General features: G+C 33.2%; 1 protein-coding gene and 1 pseudogene across 5 annotated transcripts; one reads left to right on the forward strand and one right to left on the reverse strand.

Annotated features, from left to right (window-relative positions):
- Positions 1-6,170: 6,170 nt before the first annotated feature.
- LOC131609255 (uncharacterized) lies at positions 6,171-13,375 on the forward strand. Of its 5 annotated transcripts, XR_009286037.1 has the most exons (4): positions 6,174-6,528; positions 7,784-7,905; positions 11,409-11,515; positions 12,675-13,366. XR_009286037.1 is itself a non-coding variant. In XM_058880937.1 (3 exons), the coding sequence occupies exons 1-3, from the start codon at positions 6,337-6,339 to the stop codon at positions 12,703-12,705; spliced, it is 330 nt and encodes a 109-aa protein (XP_058736920.1). In that variant the 5' UTR covers positions 6,174-6,336; the 3' UTR covers positions 12,706-13,356. The 5 variants fall into 5 exon arrangements, 1 of the variants encoding a protein (XP_058736920.1); XR_009286039.1 differs by lacking the exons at positions 11,409-11,515; positions 12,675-13,366 and adding an exon at positions 9,892-10,024 and having other exon boundaries at positions 6,171-6,528; positions 7,784-9,794; XR_009286038.1 differs by lacking the exon at positions 11,409-11,515 and having other exon boundaries at positions 12,675-13,375.
- Positions 6,885-10,374, reverse strand: LOC131609256 (G-type lectin S-receptor-like serine/threonine-protein kinase At1g11300; annotated as a pseudogene).
- Positions 13,376-14,088: the final 713 nt, after the last annotated feature.

Here is a 14,088-nt window from a genome sequence, read left to right on the forward strand (position 1 = left end):
GTCTTTTAAATAATTTGTAATAGGGACAAAAGAATATTTTTCACATTGTAAATATTAATAGAGGAGAATGATATAGTGAATATATATTTTTAGTTGAAAATAAAATGGTATTTTTGTATGGAGGATCTGTAGAGGTTGTTTACCGACCAGGCTAAGGCTCCAACAATTTCACGTTCAGTGCCCGTCAGGGTGCCAGTTTTGTGAAGCTAATATTGAAGATGATTGGCATGTGTTGTTTGGATGTAATGCTACTAACCGTTGTTGGCGGGCAGCAGGTTTGTACTCAGTGATTGAATCCCGTTTAGTTTCCTTTGTTGATGCTAAAGCTCTTATTTTTTATATTTGTAGTTGGGAGGATAGGAGGATGCTGGGAGAGTAGTTGTTATGTTAGATGGGCTATGGAGGAATTTTAATAATAAATTATGGAATAATGAGAATGATGAGGCCACAACTCTTAGATTGTTGGCTCTAAGTAACTGGCAGGCTTGGTTTGAGGCTCAACGGGATCAAATTGCGTATAATCCTACCCAAATTTCTACGTGATGGGAAGCTCCTGATGTTGGGTGGTTCAAGTGTAATGTCGATGCAGGTTTCAATTCTCAAAAAGGTACTACTAATAGAGGATGATGTGTTCGTGATAACCTTGGTCGCTTTATATATGCAGGTGTGGCTTGAGATATGGGTACTCACTCTATCTTAGAAGCGGAAGCCCTTGCCCTTAAAGAAGCAATTCAATGAGCTATAACTTTGAATCTTCGGCATGTCATCTTTGAAAGTGACTCCCAAATGGTTGTTCAAGCTCTTCGATCAAAGCACGCGGGTAGATCCGAGTTTAGCCTAATTATTTCTGCTTTACAATCCTTATTGCTATCTTATCCTAACTTTGAGGTAATGTTTATTAAAAGTCAAGCGAATTCGGTTGCCCACTGTTTAGTAAAGGGGGCTAATTCTTGATCTAGACGTAGTATTTTTCATTTGATACCTCCTTGTATTGAACATCTTTAGATTAATGATATGCGTTAAGTTTGAATTTGTCAAACAAAAAAACCTTGTATCAGTAGAAAATAAAAGGGTATTTTTGTCTTTTAAATAATTTATACTAGGGACAAAAAAGTATTTTCATATTGTAAATATTAATAGAGAAGGAGAGAGAATGTATATTTTTAGTAGAAAATAAAGGGTATTTCCGTATTTTAAATAACTTGTATCATGGACAAACAGTTGTCTCATGGTTTAGTGAGGGACAAAAATTTGAGTTTTTGTCGAGTCCTTAATCTTGAGTTTTGTCCTGTATCGTAAACAAATTTTAAATGAAACGCAGGAAAACTAGAGTTGTACTGGCCAGTCCCTTATTTTTTAGCAAATCAAACGCACCCAATAACTTACAAAGCGTAAACTCATTAGAATTATGAAATGATAAACTAATTATTCATCATGGTTTAGATGCAAAAATCTCAACCTTTTGCTTATTTTTCCAATTTACTCCTCTTCTGTTAATTCTTTCATAATATTGATTTCATTAAGCTTGGTTAAGTATATTTATCCAGGATGGTACCGTGCATGAATCTCATCCATGCACTGCACGGGTTCTAAATACTTGCTCATTGAGTAGATTCCTAACTTAAAATTTCTAAAATGTGATTTCGTATGTTTTTTTTTTATAACATTCAAATTAAACTAAGACTTTAGACTTAATTAATTTATTTCTTTTTCTATTTCTTATTAGTTAAATTAATCAAGTATTGGTTTTGTTGATGCTTTCAAATGTTGATAATTGTATTGTATCATGGTTTGAAGTGTCATGTAGATATGTAGATGGTATAAGAGTCTGATTCTATTAGAGTAGGATTTGGATTCACTTTGGGGTTTTTAAGTTACTTAAAAGGGATTTAAAACCCTCACAATTTGCCATGTTAAAATTGAAGATTGCCATGTTAAATATGCCTCTAAAGTGAATCTCAAATTTGCAGGACATATCTACCATATAAGAACATCAATTGTTTTGGAAAACACCCAAATGCCCTTCCTTCTAATTTTGCCACCTCCCCAAAATGGGGGCAATTTTTGTCTTAAATTTACTTTTTTTCAACTAATGATGTCATGTATTTCTATTCTAAATAGATAGTTACTGCATTTTGTCTTTGATAATTAACTTGGAATTAATTGATGATGTCATTTTGGGTTGTTTGGTTACATACAAACTATGTAACCTACTTTAATTCAAAATTCTCTGACATAGAAATCATCACTCTCTCTCTTTCACGTGTTTCTTCTTCTTCTTCTTCTTCTTCTTTTAGTACTGTCTGCTTTCTCTTTCTATCTTACCACCATCCTCTTATCTCTCATTCATTTCTCTTCCCTCTTCTCTCTATTCCTTCTCTTTCTCTTTATCGCCATTCTCTTTTTGTTTGTCTTCCTTCTTTAACGTTTGATTTTTTCCCTAATCCTAACCATTTTCGGTTTCAAATCTGTGATATTTGATAAACCCTAATCCAAACGTTTTTTCGTTTACAAATCTGTGATATTTGATTTGTGTGGGTGCGATTTTTGGTTTCAGGTGTGTTTCGACGGTTGAAAGCAAACATATGAGTGACGATCTTGGTTTCAAGTGTGTTCCGACGGTGGAAACGGGCTTGAGATGATGATTGTGGTGGTGATGGTGGTCGAAATGGGATAGCAACGATATGATTGTAGTTGGTGGATTTCCGGCGACGAGTGGGGTGCGTATGCGTGAACCAACTTCTTTTGACTACTTGTGTAATATTAGTTATGCTTACTGAGATTTCTCATTTAAACTTTCAGGTACTCTAGCAGATAAATGTAAAAAGCTTTATGGTGAAGTGAAATGGACGGGGAAATCACTGTTTGAAAGGTTTATAATTGGTTATTTGTTTAAATTTAGGGTTTTCAATTTGTGATTAGGGTTTTTGTGTTTAATGTGATGATTTTGTGATAATCATAATACTAATATGTGAGTTTTGATGCAACAATTATGTTAGCTTTCATAAGTTGGTTTTTATGTTATTAAACAGTCATGTTACATTTAGTGTTTAGTAACATTTCAAATTTCAAATATGGTAGGCTGCAGCAGCAAAAGGGGAATGTGCGGTTTAGTTGGTTTGAAGTAGATTTTTCTGGTGGTTTTTATGCAGGGCAGGTTGGGCTTTTGGTAATTCGAATTTTGGTAATTCGAATTTTGCTATCTAATAAGTCATTTGGATATTGCTATCTTTTACTCATTCGACCTGTATTGAAATTCAGAAGTTTGACCTGAATGATTCTATTTTCGTCAATGATTATCTTTGTCTAATTGTAGTTTCTACTTTTTACAAGAAAAAACTTGATTTTTTTAGTACTATATCTCAAGATATTCCAACAATATTGCCTCATGTTTTTTTTTCAGGAGAAGGTTTTTTTTTGGTTACAAACATGAAAAGATTTAATCTAACATCTTTTGGATATATTATAGTATGATTTTGTGACGTTTACTGATTTTGTGACGTTTTACGAGCATGGACAGATCGTGTACTGTTCAAGATATGTAATGGAATTCAATTAAAAAATTTTCATAATAAAATAAATATTAAGTACACTTGCCAAAATTCGCTAACGTTACAGGAGTTAAATGCCTATTAATACATAATTTTACATCTTAAATATATTGATTTTTTAAGATTATGATAGTTTACTAGATACTTTAAATTTTTTTGACATATTATATTTTTACTCTAAATATAAATAAAACTATTTTTAAAAAAAATAATAAATCTTCTTGGTTAAATAATTTTTACTTTTTGTTTTTTCATTTTTATTAGATTTAGTACCCGTGCGAATGTACGGGTATCCAGATCAGAATATGTGTGAACTTTCAGATAACACACCATTACCCGTACGAATGCACATGTTAGTACCTGTGCGAATGTACGGGTATCCAGATCAGAATATGTGTGAACTGTCAGATAACACACCAGTACCCATACAAATGCATGGGTAACAGTATTGTGCGAATGCACAGGTAACCATACCAAAATTCGCGCATACGCACGGGTTAAATATATATTTGGTCCCTATAAATTATGGATTTTTGTTTTTGGTCCCTAAAAAAAGTTTGTTTTTGTTAAGGAATGGTCATTATGGTTTTTGTTTTTAATTTCTGATATAAAGTGATTCTACAATTTATATACATATTTAGTAAGTGGAATCTATACAATGTTGATAACATTTATTTTTTATTTATATCATTTTCTATAAAAATCTATTTATTTTTAAACAATGCAACATCTATATTTCAATTTTATATGGAAATACATTCCATTTTTTTAATACTATATGTATCTGATAAACTCGGTCCAAACCACACCAGAACCCGTGTGGACACACGAGTAACACATCAGTACCGTATGGCCGCACAGGTAACCAGTATTGAGAAATACATTTTATGATGATATATTTTGCACATCCGTACCAGTGCGAACTCACGGGTAACACACTTGTACCAGTGTGAACGCACCGGTAACACGCCATTACAGTGTGAACACACGAGTAATCATACTAGTATTCGTGCAAACGCACGGATTTTAAACTTCTTTTTTTATATTTTAAACCATAGTCCAAATTTTAATAAATACAACATTAAACTTAATTCTTTTATATCATTATTTTTTTGGGCTTTTATGTAAAATTTACTGATTTTCAACTAATTTTAATTTTAAATATTTATTCGTCTAATTTAATAAACTTTATAAATCCTTTTATTATTACAACTCAGTCAATCTTAAAAAAAAAATATTTTTCTTTTTATTTTTCACAATTGATTTTTTATAAATTTTGTGTTTAATAGTTTTTCTTAATATTTTAGAAACTTAAACAATTATCTTGCAATTTTTTTTCTTTTAATAATACTTTGAAACTTAAAGGGGATATATCATCTTCATCAATTTCAACAGCATTGCATAATGAGGGGATATATCATCTTCATCAATTTGAAGGACTCATTGGTAGCGGAAGAGCATTCACTGAAAGGGTTAGGGTGATTTGGTTCGCTTGCATTTGGTGCATTTGGAGGTCAAGAAACGAGAAGATATTCAGAAACAAGGATATCAATTTGATCAATATGGTCGAAGATGTGAAACGATGGTCTTGGAATTGGTTGAAAATCAAATCAAGTAGCATACACCACAATTGTACCCTATGGTATCCAAATCCTAGAGCTGTTCTTGGCTGCCGCGATTAAATCACTATGGGTACTCATGAAGGATGACTGTCTTGCAGCCTGCTCAGCAGTCTACAGCAGCATATAGACTCATAAGCAGAGCTTTCATTCTGGTGTAGTTCAGAGTATTATATTGCGTAGGAAGTTTTTAATATTGCAGTGTTGCGTATGGTTATGTACAGACTTTTGAGAATGCTGGTCAGATTTGGATTTCAGGCTTATGTTTCTAGAGAGAATTCTGGTGCACCATGCCTCAATATTAATTTGACTCTCCTGAAATTTTGGAATATGGAACTGAGTTCTCTCTCTAGTACTGTGGAGCTGAATTCAGTCGGTCATTTAATTTCGACTCGCTGCTACAAATATACAAAGCCTTGGTTGGAGCGGTTTCGTATCAATTTTTGACAGGGGCTGATATAAAAGATGTCTATTATTTTGTTACTACGAGTATAACCTGTGTGGAATGCTGCTATTTCTAGTATTTGTAGTATTCGGGGCTGTTTTTCTTACTATGTAGGTAGACGGTGTATCATAGAAGTGGCAGTGGCAGGCTGTGGGGTTCTGTAATTACCTCTGTTGCATATATATTGTTGTATTGACTCTGCTATTCTCCTAGTATGACTTGTGCTAGTGAGATTCTTCTCTATTTATTCTATTTTGCTTCTCCAAAAAAAAAAAAAAAAATACTTTGAAACTTATACAATTATCTTTTTACAGATATTTTATACCTTTTCTTTGTGGCAAACAATAAACCTTATCTAACCGGTCCATCCCATATCAGTACCGTGCGGAAGTCCGAATATCCCACTAGTTTAACTCTAAAGTGAATATCAAATTTGCACGTGTAGAAGATGCCTCTCTCTCGTTTACTTGATATAATAACACAAGTGCAGTGCAGTGAATACTCTCTTTCTTCTTTTTTTTTTTTTTTTAAATTATTAAATAACTAGTAAAAAAACCTAAAAAAAACCAGTCACGAGCATGCCAAAACCCCGAACAATAAAACCGCGAATAACCATGATTGGTCCAACACCTAATAAAATCTCCGAGAACCACGATCACTAAATACAATCGCCCGAAAAACCTAAACAGAATTGCAAAAGCACAATCTGCAATTGCCGAGAATGCCGAAACAGAATCGCAAATCACCATGGATTCAAGATCCCAAAGCAGCAACCATGAAGAAATCACAGAGACATCAACCAAAGGCTTTCAATATGAAGAAAGGAATTCGAGACAAATACGAACGAGAAATAAGATTTCCAGAGCAATCCAGTGGAGTGTTGCTTTTCAGCCAAAATAACAAGGATATACAGGTTTAATGCCTTTCTCTATTACATTCCATATATTGGCTAATTTATCTAACCTATTACTGGAAGTAAATAATTTAAAGTATAATATCAATTCCTGATTAACATATCTATCTGTCTTCCGACATCATTGGACCCTAATTAAGTGTATTGATAGCGCGTGGCCATCTCCTGGACAACTTCGACTCCCACGATATAATGTAGTGGCATTGATGTGAGAGTATTGGACAAATATTCGATATTCTCGTTTATTTATTTTTTTCATTTTCTATATTCTGTTAGAAGATTCCAATTGCAGTGAGAATGATTTTAAATGTATATAAAGAACAACATGAATAAAGTAATTATACTATATGCCTATTGCAAATATACAAAGTTCAAGACTTGACCAAAAAAAAAATATGAATATACAAAGTTCAATAATTGGTAATGAGTCCATTACACAAAGCTTCAATGTTCTATCTTCCATGAAGATCTGTAACAGTCACAGCATTATTGGAGTAAACTTCATTTATTTCCTCAGAACACACTGTATTCATCATATTCTGCATCAGTAGGAATGCAGGTTGTCTTGCAGGAGGAAGTTCCATTATTTCACTGTTAAGCATAGAAATCACAGTAGCCATAGTAGGCCTGTCAACAGCGGATTCTTGTACACATAGAAGTCCTATATGTATGCACCTCAAAATATCCTTATGATGATTATCATCATATATTTCTGGTTCTATTAAACATAAAATATTGCCTTCCCTCCATTGAGTCCATGCCTAAAATCAATAGCAAATGTCAAATTGAAGTTAGTTTTAATATGATTTCAATACTAGTATGTATATCTATTAGTAGATACTTACAAATCCAAAGAGAGTCAGAGAATTTTCATGTTCATAAAAGCTTGAGTTTCATCTTCCACAAACAATCTCTATCAGCAAAACTCCAAAGCTGAACACGTCTGATTTATCTGAAAATACTCCTTGCATTGCATATTCTGGAGCCATATAACCGCTGCATTGAAATATCAAAATTGACTCGATTGTGGTTAATGTTGTAATATGAACGGTAGTATTTAAATACTAGTTGGTTGTACAATGTAAACGCTAAGCTTGAAATAATATAAATGGACTGGAAGCGGTCTTCAGTCGGAGACACATACACAATTGGTTAAACTTCGTTATCAAGCATTGTGTACTCATTGTTTGTGTTTTTCGGATGATTATTCTCTTAAAGTGGGATCATTATTCTAACAGTTGATGTATAATGACAGATAAACAAGAAGGTAAACTTACTATGTTCCGACAATCCTTTGTGTGTTGGCATGATCTTCACTCACTCCAAAGATTCTGGCCATACCAAAGTCCGATATTTTTGGATTCATTTCCTCATCTAGTAAGATATTACTTGCCTTCAAATCTCTATGTATGATTTTTAGCCTGGAATCTCTATGTAGGTAGAGTAGTCCACGAGCGATTCCTTCAATTATGTTGAATCGCTTCTCCCAATCCAAGAGTTTATTTCTTGAAGGATCTATACAAATTAAAACCATGACAACATATAGAACTTATCTGAAGATGGATCAAAATCTTCTGGCTAGAATCTATTGTTAAAAACTTATGTTAAAAACTTTCAAGAAAACTCACTAGAGGTGAAAATATTGTGAATTCGTTTGTAAAATAAAATTATTCACGATTAATGAAGTAAATTACGAAATGTTTCAAAAGAACTAACCGAAAATATATGCATCCAAACTTCCATTTGTCATGAACTCATACATCAACATCTTTTCATTTCTTTTGATTCAACAGCCTAAAAGTCTTACAAGATTGCGATGTTGAAGCTTAGAAATCACTACTACTTCATTCATGAATTCTTCTAACCCTTGTCCGGATGATCTTGAAAGTCTCTTAACTGCTATTTCTTTACCATCATCTTGCAGTATTCCATATGATAGAATACATAAAAACTTTTAAGCAACTAATGACTTCAAACAACATGAACTTCTCTCGATTTTACATACCTTGTATACAGGTCCAAAACCTCCTTGTCCAAGTTTATTCGATGAATGAAAGTTATTCGTAGCAGTTGCAAGCTTTTCAAAATTAAACAGCAATAGCTCTTGTAGCTTAGCTTGTGACAATTCACCAATTACATTTTCACTTGAGTGTTCCTCTGGTTTTTCGATTTTGTGGAAATGAAAAATCCTATGATGCTTCTTTTTTCTCTCTGAATCATTCAAGTATCACAGTTTAGCAGGAGTGGCAAAAATCAAACATGTGTTATTCCATATTCCACATCAATGATACTTACCTGGTTTCAAAGCCTTTATCCAAATGAAATACGCAACAATGATGATAACTCCTATCGAAACTGAAACTGCAATGATGATTGTTCGTTTATGCCCTTTATCTGTAATAAGGGATCGATAAAAAAGTTAAAACAATAAGGTCTGATAAAGGAGAATATACTAAGTAACATAACAACTAATATTACCTGATACTTGAAGTTCGACATAGGGTACGCGAATGTATAGATCAGTTCCTCTGGATTGAAATTGTTGTATATCAATTAGATTTCCATTCCAAGACATACAACCAATACTAGCCACGTACGTATATGCAGTACAAGAGCAATTCATCAAACACTGGTTTTTGCATTCATCTTGTTCATTAGATGACAATTCTGCAAAATCGGGTACTTTTACCGTCCTCAAATGCAAAAAACTATCGGTTTCATTACCACGTGAACTACTGCTGCTTTGATTTTTGGCTTCTTCACACTGTAAAAGTTTCTTCCTAACACATCCATTAGTCCAATATTTTTGATTCCACTCTTGAAGGTTTCTTGCTTCAAACCCTTCCAAACAGCTACAAATTGGCAACCCTTCTGAATTACAAATTCCAAATGGACCGCAGAAACCATAAACATCACAATCTGATCTATGAGTAGTCCATGTATCGTTCCATTTCTCTTCCTCATCACTCCATGAGTTTTCATGCAGTTCACCTTGCGGATTCAAGGCATAGATCAAGAGTCCGTAGTCTTCTGCTTCGAAAGACAAAACAACGGTTCCACTCTTACTACTGTCTTTCTCAAACTTAAAACCGTTAAAAATAAAAAGAGTTGCCATGTCTTGTATCCCTATAAAGATTTGATTATTCCATGGACCGCTTCGCCAGTACGGCCTAGTTCCATTCCAAATGAAAACTTCTGGAATATTCAACAGTTTGATACCGATGGAGAAGCTTCCGTTTGATGGATCAGAAAGGGTTTTCCATGATGTGAGGGTCATGTTACTTGTAAACTTCATAGTTTGTAATAATGCATTTGAAGGCTGTTGAAAACTCTCCCATAATTTAACTCCTGTTGTTGTTTCAGACAAAACAAGGCTTCCATAATCTGAAAGTGTGAAACTAGAATTGGTTTTTGATGTAACATTGGTCAAACTTGATGACCAAATAGCATGTTTTTGTCCATTCAATACAACAAGATTGCCATCATCATTTGATATTGTAAGAACTCCAGAAGAATCATTGACCAATGGTTGGTTTCTGTTAGCAACCCATACAACAAAGTCTTGAGTTTTGCACCAAATTCCTACATAGCGATTAGTGGAGTTTTGAGGGGTGAAGAAACCTAACGTGAAATTTCCATTATTTGAGCTTAGAGTTTCATTGTCTTTCATGAGTTGTTGTGATGATGATGGTGATGATGTGGTGTTGCTTGTTGCAACAACAAGAACTAAATGTAATGAAGAACAACATAGTAACAATATAATGAAGTTGAAAACTGAGATCAAATTTTTAAACTTGCTTAAACTCATTTGTAGGAATGAATAAATTTTGGTAAAATAAAAAAGAGAATATATGTGCATTATGTTTCTCCTCTTAATATATATATATATATATATATATATATATATATATATATATATATATATATATATATATATATATATATATATATATATATATATCAATTTTTTTCTTGTTTTGAACATTCAATATTCTCGTTTTTGACTAATGCACATGGCATATTTAGAAAAGCACTAAATATATGACCCTTTGTATTGGGATTGATTTGAATCTCTACCTTAAATATTATTTTAAAGAAAAAAATATATATTTTAGTATATATAGTTACATATAATAACAAATAATAATAATAATAATAATAATAATAATAATAATAATAATAATAATAATAATAATAATAATAATAATAATAATAATAATAATAATAATAATAATAATAATAATAAACTCTTGAACACCTTAAGCAGATCAATTTTTTTTGGATTAAATATATCCATAGTTTTCGACTAAAATAATCTATGAATATGACAAAGTATTTGTTACCTCCAATCAAATCTACCTGGATAAGACCTCACACATCAATGTATATCAATTTAGGGATTGCCTTCGACTTGCTTCCTGCATCTTTTTTGAAGCTATTCTTGTGATGATTTTCCTGAACACATTCTTCACACACTTCATTTGAAATGTCAATTTCTAGTAAACTTGAAACCATGTGCCTTCTCTTTAGATCTCTGATGTATTTAAAGTTGAGATGGTCAAGTTTGTAGAGCCATATCCATCCATCCTTGCTAACTGCAGTTTCCAGACACTTGTGCTCCATCACATTGAGTTCAATCTTGAAATTTATGTTCTGAGACATAGGTTCCTTCTGTAACACCCATAATTTCAGTTTATTGATTTAATTGGATTTAAATTAAATAATTGGAATTTTAGAATTTTAATTAGATTTAATTGGAAAATGATGGAGTAAGAGTTATTGGGCTTATGGTGTGGTGATAGTAAAAGAGGGGTGCTAATTAGTTAGGCCTTTTACTAAGTTGTGGTTAATTTATTTTATTTTATTTTTCATAAAATAAGAAAAAGGAACCATTTGGGGAGAAAGGAAGAACACGTGAAAAGAGCAAGAGAAGAGAAAGAGGCAAGAACGTGAACCCAGAAGGAGAGCATTCAAGAAATTCATCGAGGTAAGGGAGGACTCTTCCTTTTAGTATCTCTTATGTGGTCTTAGGTGATAGGTAGATTGATGTATGGTTTGGTTCAATTAGATATTGGGATTGTTAGGTTAGGGTGTTATAATTGGATTGAATTGATGATAATTGTGTGAACTATTTGGTTAATAATGAGTTTGGATGATGTTTTATAGTGTATAATTGAATGTATGATGATTATATGCCTGTATGTGATGTCTGGAATCGTTTTTGGGTGAAAAGGATGTGAAATCGCAGGGTCTGTTGCAGACTTGGGGTTTGCTGAAATCGCAGGTCCGCTGAGCGGAGGTCCCAACGTAGTTCGCTTCTGTTTGACGCCGCTTGAGGTCCGCTGAGCGGGGGTCTGAAGGATTTCGCTTCTGCCTTGCTCCGCTGAGCGAACCTTGCTGTGTGTGAATTTTTCCAAACTTCAAAATAACGTATCTTTTGATCCGTGAATCATTTCTTAGTGCCATTTTGGGCATTGTGCAAGTAATTAAATGTTTTATATGATGAATGATGAATATTGGCAGTAGCCGACTTTATTTATTTAAAAACTCGATTTAATTACTTGATGAGAATTGAACATTGTGTGCATATGAGATAAGTGTGACAATGTGTTTGATGTGATGATGAATTGGTTGTGATTTGTTATTATGGTTGTGATGTATGCATGACTATTTGAATGATGTTGAAAACATGTACATACTTATTCAGTGATGTGGTGTCGAGATGAGTTGTTCATCATGATTCGGTGTGTTTTAAGTATGATATGTGTGTTTCATTCATTCATATGCATTTGATGATGGATCCAGTTGATGAGTGGATCGTTGGTGGACATATTTCCCATTGTGCGGAAATTGTGTCGGTGAACCGTATCTCGATGAGGCGTAGATCGGTTAGGTGGATTGATTCCACGGTTTATTGGTACCACGTGCATAGTGTCAGTTGTGTCATATGCATCTTGTCATAACATGATTGTATGGATTTCTGTAGTATGTGTTGTAATCTATTATTGTGTGAATTAATGAATAATAGATGTGAATCTGAATATGTATAATTGGGTGAATAGTATATTATGATGCTTGTTGCTTATGAATTGCATAATATTTACTAATTGAGAATGAGACTCACCCTTACATGTTGTCATTTTCAGATTGAGGAGTAGCGACATTAGTACTTGGTGAGGATGACTCATAGAGTTTATCCGTTTATGTTGGGTCGTGTCGGTCATGCTTTGATCTGTAACACTGGGGAACGATAGTTATAGAGTTTTTATGAAATTAATCTATTCTATTTGGTGTTGGATTATGATTCCATTGGATGTATTTGATGATGTTTCTTATTCCGCTGTGATAAACATGATTATGATTTGGTGAACCGTTTCCTAATGAAGCATGACTTGACCATGATTGGTTTATTTATTTTAAATAATTGTGGCACCCTTGTGTTTATGTTTTACTCTGATATAATTGTTTAAAAATTGTCGCGGGGTTTAGAAGGGTGTTACACCTTCAAGTTAATCTACCACTTGATTTGAGAACTCTCATAATCTTATCTTCGATTAATAATTTGTAATTTTTCTCGATTAATTTCCCTATGTTAAGCAAATTACTTTTCATATCTGGTATGTATAATACATTGGAAATTACTAATCTTTCCTTCTATTCGTTACCACTGGTCCTTAAATATTTCTTATTCTCTCATTGTGACCATCAACAATATTTCATCTTCTTCGTATTTTGCAAGCCTTGCATAAATTTCTTGATTTCTTTTGTGTTCAGTACAATCACTAGAATAGTGACCATAATTTTGATAAGTGTAACTCTTATCAGGTTTTCTTCTACCACATCTTCCTCTACCTACTACCCACTTCTCTAGTTGCTCTGGTTTAAGGGTTTTCCATGGTTATACCGGTTTCTGTCTTGTTGGTTACCTCTACAATAGAATTGTTGTAACTTTTTCTCCCTTTGTTTCCAATCCATTCTCATTTAACTTGGTTTTCTTTTCCTAATTACGCCTACAGAGCTATATCACTTTTTTCCTTGCTTGCAGATCCTTAAGTCATTCTTTGTTCATGAGATTCAAGCGTCAATTGAAGCTCTTCCTTTGTCACACTTGAAAAATCTTTCGATTCTTCTATGGCTACTACCACATGATCTAGTTTTGGAGCCAATAATCACAAGATCTTTGCAACAATTGATCTTGATGTCAACACTTATCCACACATCTTGATTTTATTCACTTGTTTTCATAACCCTAGTGAAGAAACCAGCTACACTTTCAATTTCTTCCATCTGAAGAAATTCATACTTTCTTTTGTGAGCTTGTAACCTCCTCTCTTTCACCTTCTCTGCACCTCCAAACGATCTCTTTAGGATGTCCCATGCAGCCTACAGGAGATAATCTAAATCAATCTTGATGAACAAAAATCAATCTTTCTGACTAATCACCCTTTTTGTTCTTCACTCTTCATTCGGTTGAATCATCCACACCTTAGTTGCAAAATGATTCTGCTACATAAAGATTTGATAAGAAAAGAAAACTAGAAATTAAGGTATTTAGATAGG

Source organism: Vicia villosa, linkage group LG6 (assembly GCF_029867415.1).
Source record: "Vicia villosa cultivar HV-30 ecotype Madison, WI linkage group LG6, Vvil1.0, whole genome shotgun sequence".
Classification (NCBI taxonomy): Eukaryota; Viridiplantae; Streptophyta; class Magnoliopsida; order Fabales; family Fabaceae; genus Vicia; species Vicia villosa.